At 33.0% G+C, this 24,558-nt stretch overlaps 1 protein-coding gene and 1 non-coding gene across 2 annotated transcripts in view; one reads left to right on the forward strand and one right to left on the reverse strand.

The window, feature by feature from the left end:
• LOC145270338 (uncharacterized) overlaps positions 1–23,710 on the reverse strand; it is a 34,889-nt gene extending 11,179 nt beyond the window's left edge. The window contains exon 1 of the mRNA XM_080125986.1: positions 22,806–23,710. Within this exon, the coding sequence (XP_079982112.1) occupies positions 22,806–23,216 (411 nt within the window). The 5' untranslated portion in view covers positions 23,217–23,710. The remainder of the gene's footprint in view (positions 1–22,805) is intronic.
• Positions 13,835–13,996, forward strand: LOC145271666 (U1 spliceosomal RNA). Its single transcript, XR_013866067.1, has one exon. It is a non-coding gene; the product is annotated as a U1 spliceosomal RNA (small nuclear RNA).
• Positions 23,711–24,558: the final 848 nt, after the last annotated feature.

The raw sequence follows: 24,558 nt of genomic DNA on the forward strand, positions 1-24,558 counted from the left end.
GATTTTGACCTTAATAGGATTAAAAATCAATATATTTCATGCAAATACATTATGCACAAACGGCAGAACAATATCTGAGGTTTGTTATAGGCTTATTAGTTCTCAAATTCCTCGATAATCTTAGATTTCTATACTTTTTCTGCTGAGAAGTAACGGCCAAAATCGGTTAAGACCAATGGAAGTGGTAAAATATTTTCTCTCTTAAAAATTCCTCCTCCCCCTGCCACCACTTAACACCGTTTGGAGATCGTTCACAAGGAACAGTTGAGAAGAGAACACCGGTTTGGCTTCGCAGTTCTATCATGTGAAGTTATTTAAAATCACTAAACTGAGCTGCAGTGCTCTGTGGCGTAGTGGTTAGGGTGCTGGACAATTCACATTATATTTTCACGTTCGCGCCGACCTACCATAGTGATTTTTGCTTTCCTAAACAACTGGAATGGACTTTTCTTGGTGGCCGAACTGTTAACGTTGCAGATGTTTTTTTTTTCACACTTTATTTTCCTACTTTTACTCATGACTCCGGGTTTGATCCTTCCTTCCTTCCTACTTACCTACCATAACATTTTTTTAAACTCCCCCCCCCCCGTCCCGGAAACAAATACTCGGGCAACGCTAGTTGTTAATATAATAAACTAGTTATGACAAAAGTATCATTTAATTCAGACCGAACACTAGGAAACGGGCCTAATTATAGTTGTAGCCCGTTTTTCTCCGGTCACCCTGTATATATATATATATATATATATAAATATATATATATATATATATATATATATATATATATATATATATATATATATATATAATTTAAAGGAGATTAGAATAATAGTCTAAAGAGCTAAGTTTATTTTAATGTAATAGTCAAATTACTAGTTTAATTAAAATACAGGAAATGCTCGTTGTAATTTAGATATATATATAATAAGCTCGATAGTTAAATGTCCTAGAGCTAATTCAATATTAAGTAATGTGATTTATAATTTAAAATTTTTAAAAAATTTTAAAATTTAAAAATCAAAATTTAATTAAATTAAAAATCAGTTTCATAAGAAGGAACAACAACAAAGTCAATTATCTGTACGATCGTTTCGGAAATCCATGCTTTTTATTTGTGGTATACATGAAGTCACGTAGAACAATTATACATAGTTTTTTTGGTAAGCACGGTCTCCTCATCAGCAAATTTAGGAGGATTTCTATTGAATTGAAAAGACACCAAAAATAAACCTAGCATTAAAAGTAAGGCAGATGAATCTTTTAGTTTTTCTTTTTTTGAAATCAGGAACTGTATTTAAAGTAGTCATTTAGATGTTTGCTATAGCTTTTTATTTTATTGAAATATTAAATACAGTTCCTGATTTCAAAAAAAGAAAAACTAATTAATCGTTCTTCGTAAAATGGAAATTTGTCATTTTTAAGCCACTGAAGTGAAGCTTCGTTTGCAATGTAGTTCTGGATCAGTTCTTCCATGTTCTTGCCATCCTTCTAGTCTTGTCTTCAGTTCCCTTTTTGTATACTCCTCTCTCTTCTTTCGGGCGATTAGTGTTGCTGGGTTTACATATTCTTCTATTGTGTTATCCGTTATGTTCCCACTGAAATTTTCACCAAGCTTTGTAGTTGATGTCTGCTGAGGCAAATATTTGATGTGATGTTCATTTACCATTTTTATTTTGGGGTCAGAATAACTTTTGATATATTAGCCTACGCTTACTATTGAAGCTCAGTATGCGTGGTTAATGTCAGTGAGGTCTAAACCAGTTTTTCTCTATGGTAAGTACAGCCTGTACATGCACTGACGTTTGTAAATGACTTTATGAAGGGTCAGCATTTTCCGAGTTTTTACGTCAAGGTTATTGATGCAGTCCTGTGGTCAATTGATTATGCCAAATTCATAAGAGACAACAGGCATTGTCAGTTGATTGATGGCTGTAATTTTGTTTTTTGCTAATAGTTCGGGTATTGCCAATCGATTTTGTTTTTCGTTGATAATTCTTATGCGAGAATTTTTCAAGTCGCTTGCAGTATTCTCCCTGCACTTTTTCTCTCATCTTTCCATGTTCAAGTGTCTCATTCTCTTCTACTTCGAGGTATTTATAGACTGTATCTTCTTCAAGGTCTTCAATATGACCATTGTCAAGATTAAGATGTTCTGATGCTGTTTTTCTTCCTTTCTTTATGCATTTGTCGAATCCAAACTCCATGCAGATGTCTTCTGTATAATTTTTAACAATGTCTATCAGAGACACGTTGTTTCTCGGATTCCGTCAAGAGTTTCAAATCGTCCATAAAGAGTAGATGGTTTACTCTTTAATTTTCCTCCTTCTTTCTGACCATGCTGAGATTGTATCCAGCATTGTATCGTTTAAGTAGCTTACTTAGTAGATCCATTGTGAGGCAGAAAAGGAGCGGTGAGAGGCTGTTCTCCTGGAATATTCCTCACTTGATCTTAATGCTTGCGGGTCTGTATTCTTCCTTTTTTCCGTGTGCCATAGCGTAATTTATGTGCACCATCTGGACATTTGTTTCTGAAGGAATGATTTAATAGCTGTGTGCACATTGTACAGCTTCAAACCGCGAAGTATCCAGGAATGAGGTCGTATGCAGCTAATTCTTTAATTTCAGGGTGGGTTATATGATTTAGTCGTCATTTTTACTCCCTTGGTTTTATTTTTTATTTGTGCAGCTAAGACTTTTATTTCAGCCTGGTGTTCTGATATCTGCTCTAGGTTATGGAGGGAATAATAAGTTTTCAACTTATTCACCTGTGGTTTAACAGGAAAAGAAATACAGATATCTGGGCAGTTTCCTTTCGGGGTCTATCTATTTTCTGTTGGAGTTTTCGTTTCCAGGCTGGGTTATATGATTTAGCCTTCATGTTTCCTCTTTTACTCACCTGGTGTTGGGGTAAGAGTTTTAACTGAATAAACAATGCTGCCCCGTATGTTGTATGATTTATTTCAATCAATGTTGCGTTCTTGTGAAGGCCTCATTGATTTTTTAAGTTTTACAAGTCTGGATCGATATTCAGCAGCCAGACTTGCTAAGACTTCTATCCTGTTTACCAGCTCTTCCTCTAGTTCCAACTGGTCTACGTCCAGTGTCACATGTTACAGTGGGACATACTTTTGCTATGTCTGCCCATGTTTAAATTGTGTTGGGTCTGTTGGGAGTGATTCCTGGGGGGATGTTGCATTAGTAGATGGAGTTACACGTCGGGTATATTTCTCGTTTAATTTTGGTAGACATCTAAGTCTTATACTTGTTGCCATTGTCTCAGATGACAATGTGTTGTAGTGTCTTCCTGTTGAGTTTGTCAGATCTTGGGTACAGGGAGCGGATTACTGATTGGGCAAATATTGATTTAAGCGATTGCTGGATATCTTTTTTTAGCTGGGATATTTGCTACAAAGAAAGATGTTCCCCAGAAAATTAGACTCCTTGCATGCTAACAATTCCTTCTCAATTTCATTCTTGTTTAACAGACTTTGCCGATCTTCAACAGTCAAACCTTCTTGCTCTAGTTCCACCTAGGCGCATCCAGTGTAACATGTTCAAGTGTGACATATTGTTGGTATGTCTGCCCATGTTTAAATTGTGTTGGGAGTGATTCCTGGGAAGATGTTGCATTATAAGATGGAGTGGCACGGCGGGTATATTTCTGGTTTGTTTTTTGTAGACATCTTAGACTGGGACTTGTTTGCATTGTCTCAGGTGAGAATGTGTTGTAGTGTCTCCCTGTTGGGTTTGGCAGATCTTGGGTATAGGAAGGGGATTATTGATTGGGCAACTATTGTTTTAAGCCATTTTCTGGATATTTTTTTAGCTGGGATATTTTTTTTTATCTGGGATATTTGCTTCACAGAAAGACGTTCCTTCTCAATCTATTTCTTGTTTGGGCAGTGGTGTTTAAAAATCTATTTCCATTGCTTACAACTTTCTGTTAGTTTTTTATATTTTATTTTTGCATATTCCATTGATCAAATCAATGTCCATTTTTCCTCTCTACTCCACTGGGTTTGTGCAAATTCAGCAGTGTTAGATTTGGTAAAATCAATCGCTGTTTCCCTAAAAGCTTTCTTCTCAATTGATTCTCTAACATCTTCTGAGAGATATTTATGTACTTGGGATACAATTGAAAGTAAGTTTTTAGTTGTAGTTAGTGATGTTTTCTCTTTTGGTAAGGTTGAAGATTTAAGTTGAGCCTCAAATACTGTAGCTTTGTCCTCTCATTTCTCATACCGTGAGTATATAAAACAGTCAAAAAAATATTTTCCCCAATAGACCCCTTTACTTGGTCATATTGTCTTTTCCTCATAGTCTTTGTTTGGTCTAGCCGGATTACGGGACTAGAATTTGAATAATGTGGTAGAGTGTCCAGCTTAGTGTTGTTATTTGTGACAACATACCTAGGAGAAGGTGCACCAGTATTTTCCTATGACCCAATGTATAGCAATGTTGAAGGGATCTTTTTATCCTGGACGACATGCTGCCAGTTTGTTGATTTAGTTTTATTTTTCATTTTCATTTAAATTCGAATATTTGGTCAGGATTTACTTTGAAAGTATCCTCATACAAGAGTCCCTGCTAAACCACTGTACAGTGAGACTGAAGACACGCGAGGTTTGTGTCTAGTAGGCATTCAATTCTCTCCAGTGTGAGTTCTCATATGTGTCACTAAAGATGATTTTTGAGAACAGGAATATCCACACACTTCACAAGAATGTGGCTTTTCCCCAGTGTGAGTTCTCATATGTCTCACTAATGCTGATTTTCGAGAACAAGAATATCCACACACGTCACAAGAATGTGGCTTTTCCCCAGTGTGAGTTCTCATATGTGTAAGTAAGTTCGATTTTTTAGAACAAGAATATCCACATAGAGAGGGAGTTGTATCGGTTTTAGTTTTCTTACGTTTGTTGAGGGAGAATAAGAGCCAAGTGTCGTTTACTATTCTAGAATTTCATGTAAAAATTTAATAAACAAAATATACTGACAAAGTATCCCTATTGGCGTTCAAAAACAACACACATTGCAACTGAAACATAGTGAGATACTATGGATTATGGGCGATATTAGCAGAGGAATTCCCTGTGACTTGAGAAGCAAACAAAAAAACTCATATAAGTCTATAGCTTTGAATAAAACGTACTGGAATATGATGATGTATTATAATGAGTTACCTAAACAGAGAATTGATGAAGAGTAACACTAGATCAACAAGTCAAACGACCACAAAATTAATTGTCGGCCATGGTTTGTGTTTTCATATTATTATTATTATTATTGAATTAAATATCATTTCATATAATTATCATTACTATTGAGTTTTTATTGAATTAAGTAAGATTTTATATGATTATCATTATTGAGTTTGATGTATTGAATTAAATAGGAGTTCATATGATTATCATTACTATTGAGTATCCATGTTGTCATTAAATATCATCTTTACTGTTTGTATAGCAAACTTTACCCGGACATTAAATTGTATTATGTGTAAGGAATGTGTAACAACTCACCTGCCAAATCGATTGGCCTTAAAATGTTTATGTGTTGTATCAATACTAATTCATCTTCACATAATAATCAGACAATATATATTTTACAGTTGTACTTCCCTGTAAAATGAGCATTAATATGTATGTGTTGTATCAATATTAATTAATCTTTACATAATAATCAGACAATATATATATTGTGCAGTTGTACTTCATTGTTACGTGAATATTGGATTAGATAGGCTTACCTAACATTTCTGAGCTGGCATTATCCATTTTGTGTGTGGTTTAAAAAGTGCAGACTTAATAGGTATGAAGTTATTTAATTAGAACTAGAGCACAAGTTGTTCACGGGAGAAACTTTATAGAATTTTATGATCTCTACAGAATATGTTCTTACAAAGTGCTGAAACTTTTTGGATTTAAATTTGTGACCCCAGTTTTTAACAATTGCTATTTTTTAAAAGTTGTTTCTACACAATAATTAATATATTTTTTCAAGTTGAGGAAAAGTTTTGCATTATTATCTTTTTAAAAGTTGTTTTTACACAATAATTAATATATATTTTCAAGTTAAAGAAAGGTTTTTAATTATTATATTTTTCAAAAGTAATTTTACACAATAATCAATATATTTTTCAAGTTTAAGACAAGTTTTAAATTATTATCTTTTTTAAAAGTTGTTTTTAAACAATAATTAATATATTTTTTCAAGTTTAAGACAAATTTTAAATTATTATCTTTTTTAAAAGTTGTTTTAAACAATAATTAATATATTTTTTCAAGTTTAAGACAAGTTTTAAATTATTATCTCTTTTAAAAGTTGTTTTTAAACAATAATTAATATATTTTTTCAAGTTTTTTTTTTTTTTTTTTTATTACATTTTCACCCCAAACAAGGCAAATTGCCACTTTGGTGTAGGAGGCTACTATCAGGGGCAACAACTGCTGGGGTACTATGTAGGGATTTGGGCAGCAAGGTGTTGGTTCACGTTACACTTGAACTTCTGCACGTCAGTACTGTTGGGGAAGCAGGGACCTGGGATGGAATTCCAGAGTCTAGCGGTTCTGGGGAAGAAACTATTGGAGTAAAAAGATCTTTTACATCTAGAGATCTCTACAGTGTGGGGGTGGGATTTAGTAGCCTGTCGGGTTTGTCGAGGGTGCACACGTCGTGGGGGCACAAGTGATTGCAGTTCGTCAGAGCATTCACCACTAAAATACTTGTAGAAAAGGCAGAGGGATGCAACATTTCGTCGATGGGACAGAGGCTGAAGCTTAGATGCCAGTTCAGGGCCTATCAGGTTTGCGACTCTCTTTTGAACCTTGTCAAGGAGCGAGAGACTAGTAGCAGATGCACCAGCCCAGATGTGGCAGCAATACTCCATACATGGGCGAATGGTGGCCTTATAGAGGTACAGGATACTTTCGGGTGTTAGTAGATTTCTAGCACGGTAGAGAGACCCCACCTTTCTTGCAGCGGCCCTGGCAATGCCTTCAATGTAATTGTTCCAACTCATGTTTCCTGTGAACATTAGGCCAAGGAGTTTGAAAGATGGACTCTCAGATAAAGAGTCGTTGGCCATTGCTATGGGTGGTAGAGAGGGTTTCTTGTAATTATTGAATGAAACTAGTTTAGTCTTGGCAGCATTGAACGCGACCAACCACTTTTGTCCCCATTCCACTACAGATTGGAGGTCTTCCTCTAGTGTTTCTGCCATTTCTTTAGAAATGTGTTCATTCGTCTTCCTGTCGTGCCTGCCATAGAGTGTAGTGTCATCAGCATATATACCCATCTCAGAGGCAATGTTGTCGGGGAGGTCATTTATGAATATCAGGAACAATAGAGGTCCAAGGATAGAACCCTGGGGCACCCCCGCATTTATATCATATTGTTTAGATGTACGACCGTCGAGGACAACCTGGATTTTTCTCTTATCTAAGAAGGATTTAATTATGTTATGTATTCTACCAGTGATACCGTATGATCTGATTTTACTGAGGAGACCCTCATGCCATACCCTGTCAAAAGCCTTAGATATATCTAGAGCTACCGCTCTGCCCTCCCCCACATTGTCCAGTGAATGGTATATACGTTCAGAGATCACAGTTAGGATGTATGCTGTGGAACGGGTTTGTCTAAATCCATATTGTTTGTCAGTCAGTAGTTTAGCATCTGTAAGATGATGGACTAGAGCATGGTTAATTATGGTCTCAAATATTTTGGCAAAAAGTGGGAGGAGGCTAATGGGGCGATAAATGATGGGTCTGTCCTTTCGCCAGAATTCTTGAATACTGGTACAACAGAAGCAGTTTTCCAACAGACCGGAAAGCAAGTAAATTATTATATTTTTTAAAAGTTGTTTTTACATAATAATTAATATATTTATTCAAGTTTAAGAAAAGTTTTAAATTATTATATTTTTTGGAGTCAGTGAAAATTTTATGTTTGAAATTTTATATACCTACGTTTGACTTATGTTATTTTACAAAAGAGTCCGCATTTATCAAGGCCCAGATGCCACTCGAGCATAAGGGTTCATAAGCATACAGTGGTGAATGGAACACTGTTGTAGTAATTGTTAGTGAAAATTTGGTAAATTGGATTACTTAAGGGAAACAGCTCATTAAGAACATGTTTAGGTTGGACTTGAAAATGACGATATTATAGTCAACTGGAAAGCGGACAAATGGAAAAGTTCCACAGGTGTGCATTCTAAGAAAGAAACTTTGTTCATGGAATCTATGTTTATGTTTAGGTTTACATAAAGAGTGGGGAAATTAATGATAATTTTTTTCAGCTAGACGAATGTTTTTCATGAAAGTTTGTCGAGGGGTGCTTTAGACTAATGCTCAGACGAGCACGTATCATGAAAATAATGATAAAGCAGAGACAGGCTGTGAGAAAGAGTTTGCAGGGAAAAGAAAATGGCATCCCTCACTAAGCTACGAAGTCTACTTTTAACTCTGTCAAGGCAGGGAACATGAGTTGGAATAGATACATTGAGATCATTGCCAAGACTGCAGCGAAGAAGGTGGGCTCTATCTACCCTGCTAGAAATTTACTTACACTTGAAAATATCCTATACCTCTACAAAGCTACCATTCGCCCATGTATGGCGTATTGTTGTGACATTTGGGCTGGTGCATCTGCTACTAGCCTCTCGCTCCTGGGCAGGGTTCAAAAGAGAGTCGCCAACTTAATAGATCCTGAACTGTCATCTAAGCGTCAGCCACTGTCCCTTCAACAAAATATTGCATCCATCCGCTTGTTTTACAAGTATTTTAATGGTGGATTCTCTGACGCACTACAAGCTATTGTACCCCCTTAATGAAAATACCCGACAAACCCGACAAGCAGCAAAGTTCCACCCAACACAGTAGAGATCCCTAGATTTCTGAAAGCCTTCTATTCTAATAGTTTCTTCACTAGAATTCCTAGAGTAGGTGTGTCAGAAACTTTGTGAAAATATTGAATAATTCCACTCTCTGTCTTTCCAAGCTTTTAACTACTCGAAAAATGTAATTTTCCACCCCTAATTTTTTTTCAATCAAAGGAGCAAGGACCAAGGTTTCATTTTTTTTTAAAAAAGACACAAACAACGTGTTTTTTTAAAAAAAAAAGGTTTAAACTCCGGACTTTGCAGGTAAATTTCTAAAAAAACACTACGTTTTTTTGTTTTAAATTTGAATATATTATTTATCGGTCTTTTATCTTCAATTTGTGATATATAACACTTTGATGAGTAAATTAATTAATTACTTTTTAATAGACATTTCAAAATGGGGGGCGTGAATTAATTCGACCCCTGCCTTTCTACGCTTATAACTACTCGAAAAATGTAATTTAACCCCTAATTTTTTTTTCAATTAAAGAAGCAAGGACAAAGGTTTCATTAAAAAAACAAAAACAACGTGGTTTAAAAAAAAAGGGTTTTAAACTTCGGACTTTACAGGTAAATTTCTAAAAAAACACTACTTTTTTCTTTTAAATTTGAATATATTATTTATTGATAATATTTATAATATATATCATTATAATATATATTATTTATTGTAATATTTATAAATATATATTATGATTGATAAATTTGAAGATATTGATCTTTATCAATTATAAATTTGTGATATATAAAACTTTGGTGAGTAAATTAATTACTTACTTTGTAATAGACATTTCAAAATGGGGAGGGGCGCGAATTAAAAAAAACGTTTGTCTAAAACATTATATTCGGTTTATTAGAAAGAGCATAAAATTTTACATTGATCCTGAAAATATCGTAAAAATAGAATCAATAGAAAAATTTTGATAGAGTTTTAAAGTTTTAAAATTGAAAAGTACTGAACTCGTAAAACTTAATTAATTTCATTACTCTTTTTTAATAAAAAATAATATTTCTATTACTTTTTATACAACTTTAAGAGTTTATTTTGGAAGTATAATCCATAAAGAAAATAAACAACCCACTTTTAAAAGAGAAATTACAAGGTTTTTTTAAATATTTTATTCGCAGTTTCGTGTTAGGGGTGTCAAAAATTCCTACAAAAATCCTGATACTGCTAGACTTAAAAATTTTCTTCTGGCTTCCTGCTTCCCCATCTGTACTGACATGCAGAAGTTCAAGTGTAATGTAAACAAACATTTTGCTGCTAAACTCCCTACATAATATCCCTACAACTTAGGTCCCTGATAGTAGCCCCTACATCAAAGTGGCAATGTGCCGTGTTTTGTGTAATTAAAAAAAAAACGGGTAAAACCAAACAGGAGACCCATGTAAAAAAGTAAATTTATTGGACTTAAGGAATCGGAGTTGGATAAAACAAATTTCGACTCCGACTCCTAGTACTCTTAGAAATGCAAATCGAATCAAATTATTGTGTATTTTTGTGGACATAAAACTACATCTAAAAGAAACAAAAAAATCTATAAAAAAAAAACCCAAAAAACTATGCTGGTTTCGATTGTAAATATTTACAAATTATTTTGTTCTATATTAAGTTTCTGTTAATTAGTGATGCCCAATAAATGAGGGATCATTTTATGTAAACTTTATTGAATAAAATTATCCTTATTCGAAAACCCCAAATATTGAATAAAATATCAAAATTCAAACAATTCTCTAGCGACATATTAAATAAATGTGGACAGAAAACTCTTTCTAAACACACACACACACACACACACGCGCGCGCGCGCGCGCACGCGCACGCACATATATTAAACACCGACAAAAAACAGTTTTCTGTTCAGTTGTCAAATAATTTAACCAACTTCGAATCAAATTGTTTTTCAGAAATCACGTAAATTTTACTTAAGCGAACACATTTTTATTGACGAAATCAATATTTTTATTGGATTGCAATAAAATTAAACCTTTTTTATGTTTAATATTATTTTAAGAATCAATATTTTTTAGTGAGATTGCTAAACAAAAAAAAATTCAGATTATTTTAAAAGTTATTGAATGCGATTTTTTTAAAGCGTAAAAAAATAACTTATGGGATGCAATAAAAAATAAACTTATTTTAATATTTAAGATTATTTTAAAGTTGTTGAATAATATTTTTGTAAAGTGAAAAAAATAAACTTACCTTCCATTCCAGAAATTTAATACGAAAAAAAAAATCGTTTTTCTTTTGTCTCCAACGCAGAAAATTTGTTTTTTTGTTAGGATTTCTTAATTGCTAGTAAATTGATACAAATGTTGTTTTGTGTGTCCAATTCATTAAGCAATTAAATATATAAAAATATAAAAGAATCACAATTAAAAGATGAAAAACACGATTTAAACGTGAAATTATTATAAGAAGAAAAAAGTCAACTGCTTCAGAACAAAGAACTTATGTTCATCGTAAAACGGTGTAATCATTATTTTGTTCCTCGTGTAAAAGATTGAACATTTCATTATGATTTGGATTAGTCGAACTACTGTTTACATCCAAGATGAGAACAGTAATCCAAATAATCCAAACATAAAAAAAATGCAAAACTGAATATTTCACATAAACAATTCAAAAAGGAAGGAATTGAACAAATAGCGAAGTCAATCAAATAACAAAAACTAGATTTGAACCAACAAGAAACAAAACAATAATCACATGATTACATTATGAAAATTGCGACTTATTTTTATCAGATTCGATTCCGTTAACTTTACGATGACCTTAACTTATAATTCCAGACTTAAATCTGATGTTTTACATGCAATCAACGACTAACGATGGAAGTGTAGTAGCTGTTTCTAGTTTGTTTGCGCATTTCAGCCACGTGTCGCGTTGCCCCCTTCCTGGCTTTCCTTGTCATGTTTTGCGGCATCCCATGTACTACCTCTTCCTTTGATAAAGAAGTAGTGCAATGTTGTAAAATGGATGGGAATATGAGAAAACATATAACAGAACACAAATCGAGGGTTTGTATTACTGTACACATAGATTCGAAAAAGTTGTAAAAAAAACAAATGTAGAACAAATAACTGTTATCAAAGGCAAGATAAGTTACTTTTCTACCTATTTTTTGTGTTTTTATTCAGTGTAACATGTTTATTCAGCTCGAAAAACATGCAGTGTTTACCGATGTATTGGAAAATTCAAAATGGCAGCCGACTCTCTCTCTCTCGGAGAGGGTAAGTTTGGGAAAAGGTATTATAAATAATAAACTAGACAAAATACTGTTAGAAATTCGCTCAATATATGTTACCGTGACATAAGTTGACATGTATTCGGTTGTTTTCTAACAGTATTTTGTCTAGTTTATTATTTATAATACCTTTTCCCAAACTTACCCTCTCCGAGAGAGAGTCGGCTGCCATTTTGAATTTTCCAATACATCGGTAAACACTGCATGTTTTTCGAGCTGAATAAACATGTTACACTGAATAAAAACACAAAAAATATATCCAGTTAGGTAGAAAAGTAACTTATCTTGCCTTTGATAACATTTTCGAATCTATGTGTACAGTAATACAAACCCCAAATCGATAGTGAACAACATTAATTTGCTTGCAACCTACTATATATATATATATATATATATATATATATATATATATATATATATATATATATATATATATATATATATATATATATATATATATATAACTGTGAATAAAATTTATTGGTACAAAAATCTGTATACAATTGTTATAGTAAAGCCAGGAACTATGCTATATCATCGGTTACCTCGACGACGACGACGACGACGACGACGACGACGCAAATTATTCCATGAGATTTAAACAAAAATATTGGTATTTTTAAAATTACTGTTCCTGTACGGGGAAATAACTCTTTAGATCGTATAATTTATAATTCATTTTTGTTTCATCCGTGCTTTGATATGATTAATGGGTGCTTGTACAGTTTAATCAAGAAATCAAAAATAATATTAAAGAAATATATTGTATGTACTCGTTATGGATTAAAGTTTTCATGAAAAAAGAAATCAATACATTTGATCCAGCAGTTATTTATTTATTTATTTATTTATTTATTTTTTACCAAAGAAATCAAATTTTAATGAGATCGATCGGGTAACAGCCATCTTTTTTTTTTCGCTTAGGAGAAGGGAACGCCAGGAGAAGATAACTCCAATCACCGTTTAAAGTTTTTCAAATTTAGACGAGATTATTTTGTTTTGAAACATGAGCAGAAAAAATACTTAGAAAAATATTTTTCACTTATTTTACAGAATTTCTTTGTCCTTTTCAAATCTTTTTTCATTTTGTCCTTTGTATAAAGCCACCTCTCCTCGTGTCCCTAAATAGCCAAATGGCGATGATAGATCGATTACAATAAAATTTGATTTTCTATGTAAGAAAAAGTACTTGATCAAATTAAGTTACTTTTTTTCGGAGAACTTCATTCCATAACGCGTACGTACAATATAACTCGTTTTTTTTTTTCAATATTTTTTAAATTTTTTTATGTCTCTATTAAACTGTACAAGTGCCAATTAATGAAATACAAAACTGATTTAATTACATAAATATGTTTTTGGTTTAGTGCTTTGGTTTGAATTCTAAAAGTTTTCATTCGTTTGTATTTGTTCTCATTGAAAAGATTATGAATGTTTGTTGTTCACATGTAAACGACCTTGACATTAAATATTACAGTAAAATGTAAGTTCGTTAAGAATTAAGGTATTTTGTGAAAATGTTGGTAAGTTTAAATGATAGTAACTTATTAGTTATGGATTGCTGTTATTAGTGAATGAAATGCTGTGATATACTGATATTGGTGAGAATTATGTGGAGGTATTTTGGGTTTTTATTGATGCTTGTCTGTGGTTATAGAAGTGTGATATAAAAACAGTGGTGGGCACATAAAAACTTATACGTACTAAGGTAGGGGTAACGGTGATCATTAAGGTCGTTCCCACAAAACGAGGCCCATCCATTGCACTGCGGTTGGGTTGACCTTTGCGATTGTCCCAAATGTGGACGACTCGGACGTGCTATTTCTGAGTGTGGGGTCTGTGTACGCGCTCACCCTGATAATACAATAAGAAATCCTTTCCTATTTCTTCCAAGTACATCTCACTCGTAGGTCTGTACTCCCTCCGCTTAATCACCATTAATCTCTGTAATACCAAAAAATACACCATTTCTCTCGACCATTTTATTATCCACTTCAATTCCAACGTTCTGATTGATATAATCAGAACGTTGGAATTGAAGTGGATATAAATGCATATAAATTGTAATGATTATTCACGTGTTCCAATCTTATTCTTACACATCCATGCACAACACAGCATGACATGGTGGCAAGCGGTAATATCATACAACACACAATCTTATGACGTCACATACAATTTAAAAAAAGGGTAAAACAGCGAGTAAAAAAAAAAAAAAAAACGATTTTTTTTTAATCTCTCGCTGAATTAACGATTTTTTCTAACCTCCCACGCCACAGAAATTGTCTGTACCTTTTTTCTTCACACTTTCTTATCGTCATGACGACACTTTCATTACAAGTCCCTAGTTTTGATTGGTGCACGACATGTATTGCCGAATCATTCAAACTATTTCGACAACGAATGGAACTTTACTTCACCGTCAAAGCGACGAAACACGAGGATAAAGTCCCTCTAATACTTCTCGCGACCGGCGAAGACGGTTTACGCCGGTATAATAGTTGGTCGATGTCGGATGATGATCGCAAGGATCCACAAATAATATTTGCTGAATTTTTGGAGCAGCTAGAACCGGCAACAAATCACCGCGTTTGTAGACTGGAACTCGGAAACTACCAGCAGAGACCAAATGAAACAACCGACATCTTCATCAACAGATGTCTACTATTGGCAAAAAAATGTGATTTCAGTGCCGACGAATTAAACGAACGCCTCGTCGAGTTACTTGGAACTGTCAAACAAACCGAAGGGTTACAGAATCGAGGAACCTGTTAGATTAGCCCTTTCACACGAGGCTTCAGCAGTGTATGTCAACCAGCTCCACCAGTTACAGGAATCACCATAGATAGCCGCAGTAAGCCGTGGTACACACCAATAACAAGGGATTGACCAAAAACGCGGACAAACCTGAAAGAATTGTGGACGCAGTCACCGTTTTGGCAAAGAACACTACCCTGCCAAAAATGAGATATGCCACACATGTGAAAAAACAGGTTTGCGTCTCAGGGAAGCACAACACCGAGAGACAACAAGGAAGGCCCTGGCATAACAGTCATGACCAACAACGGGAGTTTGTCAAGAAAATAAACAGCGTCGCGTAACACGATGACCAAGCCATGACTGACATAGGCACGGCAATGGAGAACCTAACCTTTAGCTCCATCACAACTAACAGCGGAAAGTCAGCAAACATGAAAGATCCTCGAAATGACGCATTTGTTGATCTAAGCATTAAGCTAAAGGACCACCCAGGCACTCGTACCGTCAACCTGAAAGTAGATTCAACGGCACAAGCAATGTAATGCCTATCCGCATATTCCGTAACATGTACCCTAGCAGTATAGACGAAGCTGGAAACCCAATGCCCAGATCACTCACATCAACACAATGTCTGTTAACAACCTACAACAATACTAGGATAAACTGTTATGGCACCACAACTTTTAGGTGCAAGTATAAAATCCCCCCGAATGCTATTTTCTTGACTTAATATGTTTTCATAATCATGTGTAGCTTTGCGTGTTGGATTTTCAGTTGTTTTTAAGAGGGGGCGCCTGTTATGTCTTAAATATTTTCCTTGTTCTGTTTTTGCTAAATACGAACGAGGCTCTTTTAATTTTCTTAACAATTTTACCTTTCTGGTTCGATCTTCATTGGGAGCGAATTCATTAGTTGTTGGGCGATGACGATTTATATTTTAATGGGGATGTCCGTAGTGCTAACATTGCTAGATATGGGTCTTGGTTGCTTTCAAATGACTTTATTAGTGTCTGTTTTATAGTTTGTATATTTCCTTCTACTATTCCATTGGATTGTGAATAGTTCTAACTTGTCCTGATGTGTTTTAAATCCCAATCTTTAAAAAATTGTTTAAATTCTGATGATGCGAACTCAGGTCCATTGTCGCTGATCAAAATTTGTGGAAAATAAAAGAAGGAAGTGACGTTTCATCTAACCGAATGTCATGTGATGCTACGTGGCAAGGTTGGTGAAACGTTGAGTCTCTCAGAAAATGCCGAGCCGAGCAGAAGTCTAAAATGGTTCTCTCCTAAGTAAGGGGGGAGATGCGCGCCCCAGACGTGGGACGTGGTAGATACCCACAATGGAGACCATCGATGGCGGCATCTGCAGATCATGCCTGGGAGAATAAAAGGTTGAAAACCCAATATCTGTCTTCATCTTGTGTATTCCGGCGAAAACAGCAAGAGAGCTCCACCCAGATGAAGACTCTCCCAGAGCAGCGGAACCAGGTATGAATCTTCTTTAATTCAAACATATAAATACATAACAAGCGTCCTAACCACTAGACAAACGGTTTAAGGGATCTTAGGTCCCGTTCTCTCGTCTCTTAACACTCGTAATATCTCTCTCTCATCGTCGTAAAATTCTTCTCTTCATTAGTAAAATGGGCACGTCATCACCAGGGTACCAGTATCCCTCAAGTAAAGTGTCCAAGTCAAACCCTCTTCTTCTTTCTCCCTTATGTAACAGATATCAAAGTATCTCGTTGTGTAGTCTATTATTACTACATATGCTTTATTGTATAAATAAAAAATGTCTGTCGCTACTTTCGTCCATGGTGTTACTGGTATTTCATTTTATGCATTAGATATTCTGACGGTTGTTACTTTCTATGATTTATGTTGGACCAATATATGACTTACTTTGCTCGTGCAATGCATTTCTCAATTCCTAAGTGTCCCGTTTTTTCTTAAAAAGGCGGGGACCGCTATTCGTGTACCTTTTAGTACTAGCCCTTGCCGACCGATATCTCATCCCGAACTGGCATATACGGCGCTATTTTGAGTGGTACCTCGTTATTTTCTGGCCGACTTGACGTTGCATACTTTTTACGCATCTCGATGGACGTCAAGTTTTTGGTCGTATTGTTTTAGAATCGTGTGGATATATTTGTCCATAAACATATCAGGTATCTCTTGTGTGTTGTCCCATATATATGCACGCGATAATGCATCAGCAATTACGGATTCTCAACCTGGGATATATAACACTTTAAATCCATATTTTTGGAGTGCCATGAGAAATCTTTGTATTCTCGGAGGGTTTTTTGTGATTGATTTTTTTTAATCTGCCTTAATGGTTTATGATCGTTTTCAATATAAAATGTTCTTCCATAGATTAATTGGTGAAATTTGTTACAGGCAAACACTATGCTAAGTATTTCCAATTCAATAGGAAAATAGTTTTGTTCAGCAGGAGTTGTCGATCGTGATGCGTATGATACGGGTAGCCATGTTTTATTATGTTTTTGTTGTAGAAGTGCGTGCACGTCATTGCCAGCATCAGTGGTAACTTTTATTTCTTTAGAAGGATCATAGAATAAAAAAAAATTGTTATTATATATTTTAATTTCTCTACAGCCTCTATTTGAGATTTTTCAAATGACCAGAGTGCATTGTTGTGTAGGAGTTTTCTTAGCGGTGTAGTTACCTCCGAATATTCCGCTATGAATTTGTTCGTCCCAAAAAATCATTATGTCTTTTTTTTTATTTTCGGGAAGAGGCATGTCTATGAAAGCCTGTATTTTGGAGGGGTTTATTCCTCATGAGTGATAAGATGGCCTAAGTACATATAGATCAACTGCTTTCAGAAGCCCACAGTATAAATGCTGAAGTCCTTCTGGAGTCCATCCTAGGCCCAACTCTCTTCCTTATCTACATTAATGATCTCCCAAAACACATACTTAAATCATCGTCTGTTGTCAAGTTCGCTGGGAAAATGGTGGGATCCTTTTACCGCTCCAGTAGATATCTCACTTCTGATGCAATTCTCTATCTATATAAAAGCCAAGTACGTCCAAGGATGGATATCTGCTGCCACATCTGGGCAGGAGCTGCTAAACACAGGTTATGCTGCCTTGATAGAGTACAAAATAGACTTCGTAGCCTAGCGAGGGTGCCCTTTTCTCTTCCCTGCAACCTCTCTCGCAAAGAAGAGATGTTGCGATCCTGTCTTTGTTTTATCGTTACTTCCGTGGCATGTGCTCGTCTGAGCTCCAATCTCTCGTCCTCCCTCGCCAATCTTTCACGAAAAACACCCGTCCACCTGAAACCACCGTCAAAAATTTTCCCTACTCTTTATCTCTGCTTAAATCAAAACTTTCTTAGAACTCTCTTTCGTTTGCCTGTTTTCTATCTGACTTCAACTTAGATGTCTTCAAGTCCAATATAAATAAATTCCTGATAAACCGCCCCTTTAAGAAGACATTTGATCAAATCTCCATTACTAAAGAGTAATACGATATTATCCCATTGATTAATGTATGCACAATAACCTTTATCCCCAAGTGGCTTCCGGGGCTTGATAAGTGGTGACTACAATGTAAAAAAGAAGAATTAAATTATAAATTTCAAACAATCGGTTTTTGAATCGAAAATTAGAGACATTTTTTCGATTCCGATACCTCAAAAAGTTCCGATTTTTTTACAACCTTTTCGGTATAAAATTTCAATTTTTTTGTTAGCTTTTATTTATTTGTATTTTTAAAAATTTTCAATTTTATCCTTACAAACTGCCGCCACCTGATATGTGCCGTTCGTAAAATAGGGAAACATGTTTCCGATTCCAATACGTCCAAATGTTCCGATTTTTAAAAAAAAACTTTCCGGTATAAAATTTCAGATATTTTGTTAGCTTTTATTTTTATTTTTTTCTATTTTTACCCCCTCAAAATGCGGCGCCCCCTGACATGGGCTGCTCGTAAAATAGGGACACATTTTTCTGCTTTCGATACCTCCTAAAGTTATGAGTTTTTAATACCTTTTCGGTAAAAAATCCGATTTTTTGTTAGCTTTTATTTATTTTTTCTATTGTATATTTCTAACTTCTTAAAATGCCGCCCCTGACGTGTACCGCTTATAAAATAGGGACACATTGTTCTGATGTCGATATCTCTACAAGTCCCGATGTTTTACAACCTTTTCGGCATAAAATTTTAAATTTAAACATAATTTTTTGTGCTTTTTTTCCAGCGAGATTTTCAAAATGTCCATCTGCAATCGCATAAAACAAAACAAAAGTCGAATAATAAAAAAAGGAAATCATTTTAGCCAAGATTTTCTGTTTACTCTAAGATACAAAGTTTACATCTGCCGTACGGAAATGAAAGCTTCCAATGATTGACTTGCATTGAATTACAACTTTTGATACTGGACATAGAATGGTAAAATCATAATCTGATAAAAATAACGAAATACAGTTTACGGGTTTAGAAAGTTTACATCTGCACATTTTACACGTGTCATAAACTTGTTCATGTTTCACAAAGATACAACTGAGAAATTTTAATAATCATTTCTATACTGAATTTTCAAATGTAATGTTTATTTATCTGTGACTTTCAATCTTGAATGAATAAACGAACACAAATATATTTAAAGAAATAATTTTATTTCCAATCTTTTAATTAAAGAAAAGAAACAGTTGAAAATCTAATTAAAAAGTGGCAATGAAAAATATATAAAATCTTTGAAGCATTTAATGAATAAGACGTTGGTAAAAATGTATAATTTTATTTCCAATCTGTTATTTAATTAAAGAAAAGAAATAGTTGAAAATTTAATTAAAAATTGGAATGAAAGATAAATAAAAAAAGAAATTGATTTTTTGCATCTTGAAATTATTGGTGTTAGTTGTCATATGCGTCCAGTTTTTTTGCATCTTGAAATTATTGGTGTTGCTTGTCATATACGTCCAGTTATTTTCCATCTTGAAATTATTGGTGTTGCTTGTCATATACGTCCAGTTTTTTCCATCTTGAAATTATTGGTTTTGCTTGTCATATACGTCCAGTTTTTTCCATCTTGAAATTATTGGTGTTGCTTGTCATATACGTCCAGTTTTTGTCAATAAAAATTATTGGTGTTGGTTGTCATATACCTCCATTTTTTTTGCAATATAAATTATTGGTGTTGGTTGTCATATACGTCCAGTTTTTTCCAATCGAAAAGATTGGTGTTGGTTGTCATAATACTCGAGTTTTTGCAATAGTGATTATTGGTGCTGGTTGTCATATACGTCCAGTTTTTTTTCCAATAGAAAAGATTGGTGTTGGTTGTCATACACCTCGAGTTTTTGCAATAGTAATTATTGGTGTTGGTTGTCATATACGACCAGTTTTTTTTCCAATAGAAATTATTGGTGTTGGTTTTCATATACGTCCAGTTTTTTCCAATAGAAATTATTGGTGTTGGTTGTCATATATGTTCAGTTTTATTGGATAGAATTATTAGTGTTGGTAGTGATATAGCCACCGTTTTTAAAAATAGAAATTATCGGTGTATGTTTGCATAAATGGCCAGTTTTCTGCAGTAGAAATTATTGGTGTTGGTTGTCATATACTTTCAGTCTTTTGCAATATAAATTATTAGTGTTGGTTTTCATATACGCCCATTTTTTGCAATATATAATCTTATTGGTGTAGGTAGTAAATGTTTATAAAAAATAATGATCAGTTCAAATACATCTGTTCACCAGTAAATGTTTATAAAAATAATGATCAGAATCATAATCTGATAAAAATAACGAAATACAGTTTACGGGTTTAGAAAGTTTACATCTGCACATTTTACACGTGTCATAAACTTGTTCATGTTTCACAAAGATACAACTGAGAAATTTTAATAATCATTTCTATACTGAATTTTCAAAGGTAATGTTTAATTATATGTGACTTTCAATCTTGAATGAATAAAAGAACACAAATATATTTAAAGAAATAATTTTATTTCCAATCTTTTAATTAAATAAAGAAATAGTTGAAAATCTAATAGAAATTATTGGTGTTGGTTGTAATATACGTCCAGTTTTTTTTTCAAATAGAAATTATTGGTGTTGGTTGTCATATACGTCCAGTTTTATTGGATAGAATTATTAGTGTTGGTAGTGATATAGGTCCCGTTTTTAAAAATAGAAATTATCGGTGTAGGTTTGCATAAATGGCCAGTTTTCTGCAGTAGAAATTATTGGTGTTGGTTGTCATATACTTTCAGTCTTTTGCAATATAAATTATTAGTGTTGGTTTTCATATACGCCCATTTTTGCAATATATAGTCTTATTGGTGTAGGTAGTGATATAGGTCCAGTTTTTAAAAATAGAAATTATTGGTGTAGGTTTGCATAAATGGCCAGTTTTCTGCAGTAGAAATTATTGGTGTTTTGCCGACTGTTCGCAGCAGACATTTTTATGATATTATTTGTTTGACTTTCTTATTGCATAATCTTATTGATGGTATGTATGTACGGATGAAGTGTATTCTTGTATGGAAGTATTTTAAGATTATCTTTCATTAAGAAAGCTGATTTAACTAAAAATATCTATAACTTAAAAATATTATCGGTTTTTATATATTTTAACAAATTTCGGAAATGAAGGTTTTATGTGTTCCTCGTACATCATTGCAATGATCTTCTTTTCAGCATGATTTTGGGATATGTTAAACTAATAGGTTTTGGGAATATGTTAAACTAATATGTTTTTTTTTGTATATTCTAAAACATATTACTTTAACATATCCAAAAATCATATTAGGTTATCATATTCCAAAAGTATATTAGCTTAACATATTCCAAAAGCATATTAGTTTAACATATTCCAAAAACATATTAGTTTAACATATTCCAAAAAAATATTAGTTTAACATATTCCAAAAAACATATTAGTTTAACATATTCCAAAAAACATATTAGTTTAACATATTCCAAAAAATATATTAGTTTAACATATTCCAAAAACATATTGGTTAAACATATTCCAAAAGCATATTAGTTTAGCATATTTAAAAAAATGTTTTCGAATATGTTAAACCAATATGTTTTTAGATATGTTAAACTATTATGTTTATAGGATATGTTAAACTAATATGTTTATAGGATATGTTAAACTAATATGTTTATAGGATATGCTAAACCAATATGTTTTTAGGATATGTTAAACAAATATGTTTTTAGGATATGTTAAACCAATATGTTTTTAGTATATGTTAAGCTAATAGTTTTAGGATATGTTAAACTAATTGTTTTAGGATATGTTAAACTAATATGTTTAGGTTATCTAAAACTAATATGCTGAATATGTTAAGCTAATATGTTTTAATATGCTAAACTAATATATTTTGGGTAAATTAAACTAATACGTTTTTGCATATGTTAAACTGATATGGTTTTGAATATGTAAACTTAATTTTCTTTCTGAAAAAATCTTAGATAACAACGAGTTGTGTTTAAATTGTTTTTTTAATGTAATTATTTCATTAAATTTAATGCTGAATCAATTTGTGAAAAAATTTTTTTAATGTTTTTTTTTAAATTTATTCATCCAGTTATCCATGGTGTTACTCTTAGTTGTTTTATTGTAGAGTGCATGAACTCTGCTTTGGATTTTATTTCAATTATTTTGGGAAAAGTTTTCATTATTCTTTATGTCGTAAAATTATTTTTGATTTGATCGACTTGTAGAAGTGCAAGTCCTCATATGTCTCACTAAGGTTGAGTTTTTAGAAATAGAATATTCACGATATACAAGATTATTTCTTTTCCCCACTGTGAGTTCTAATATATGTCATTAAATTTGATTTATTAGAACAAGAATAATCACATATTTTACAAGAATATGGCTTTTCACCACTGTGAGTTATCATATGTCTCACTAAACTTGACTTGTGAGTAAAAGAATAACCACATATTTTACAAGAATATGGCCTTTCACCACTGTGTGTTCTCATATGTGTCACTAAATTTGTCTTTTGAGTAAAAGAATAATCACATATTTTACAAGAATATGGCTTTTCACCACTGTGAGTTCTCATATGTCTAACTAAATTTGACTTTCGAGTAAAAGAATATGCACACATTCTACAAGAATATGGCTTTTCTTTAGTGTGAGTTCTCATATGCAAAACTAACTGTGATTTCTTCGAAAAGGAATATTCACACATATTACACTTATATGATTTTTCGCCATTGTGAGTTTTAGTATGCTCCATTAAATCTGATTTCCTAGAGGAAGAATATCCACACACTTCACAAGAATATGTTTTCTCGCCAGTGTGAAATCTCATATGTGACTTTAAATCTGATTTTCCAGAACTAGAATAATCACACACTTCACATATGTCTTTTTCTCTGTGTGAGTTTTTATATTTTACAAGAATATGGCTTTTCACTACTGTAAGTTCTCATATGTCTCACTAAATCTGATTTTCGAGAAAAAGAATATACACACATTCTACAAGAATGGGGCTTTTCTTTTGTGCTAGTTTTCATATGTGTCACTAAATCTGATTCATCAGAACAAGTATTTTCACGTATTTCACGTGAATTTGCATCTTCTGCACTGTGAGTTATTATATGTATTACTAAATTTGTTTTATTTGAACAATTATATTCACATATTTCGCAAGAATATAAATTTTCTGCACTGTGAGTTCTAGTATGTGTTATTAAATCTGATTCATCAGAACAAGTATATTCACATATTTCACAAGAATATACTTTTTCTGCACTGTGAGTTCTAGTATGTGTTATTAAATCTGATTCATCAGAACAATAATATTCACATATTTCACAAGAATATACATTTTCTGCACTGTGAGTTCTAGTATGTGTTATTAAATCTGATTCATCAGAACAATAATATTCACATATTTCACAAGAATATACATTTTCTGCACTGTGAGTTCTAGTATGTGTTATTAAATCTGATTCATCAGAACAAGTATATTCACATATTTCACAAGAATATACTTTTTCTGCACTGTGAGTTCTAGTATGTGTTATTAAATCTGATTCATCAGAACAATAATATTCACATATTTCACAAGAATATACATTTTCTGCACTGTGAGTTCTAGTATGTGTTATTAAATCTGATTCATCAGAACAAGTATATTCACATATTTCACAAGAATATACTTTTTCTGCACTGTGAGTTCTAGTATGTGTTATTAAATCTGATTCATCAGAACAAGAATATTCACATATTTCACAAGAATATACTTTTTCTGCACTGTGAGTTCTAGTATGTGTTATTAAATCTGATTCATCAGAACAATAATATTCACATATTTCACAAGAATATACATTTTCTGCACTGTGAGTTCTAGTATGTGTTATTAAATCTGATTCATCAGAACAATAATATTCACATATTTCACAAGAATATACATTTTCTGCACTGTGAGTTCTAGTATGTGTTATTAAATCTGATTCATCAGAACAATAATATTCACATATTTCACAAGAATATACATTTTCTGCACTGTGAGTTCTAGTATGTGTTATTAAATCTGATTCATCAGAACAAGTATATTCACATATTTCACAAGAATATACTTTTTCTGCACTGTGAGTTCTAGTATGTGTTATTAAATCTGATTCATCAGAACAATAATATTCACATAT

Source organism: Euprymna scolopes, chromosome 46 (genome assembly GCF_053919585.1).
Source record: "Euprymna scolopes isolate OS-2025 chromosome 46, ASM5391958v1, whole genome shotgun sequence".
Lineage (NCBI taxonomy): Eukaryota > Metazoa > Mollusca > Cephalopoda > Sepiida > Sepiolidae > Euprymna > Euprymna scolopes.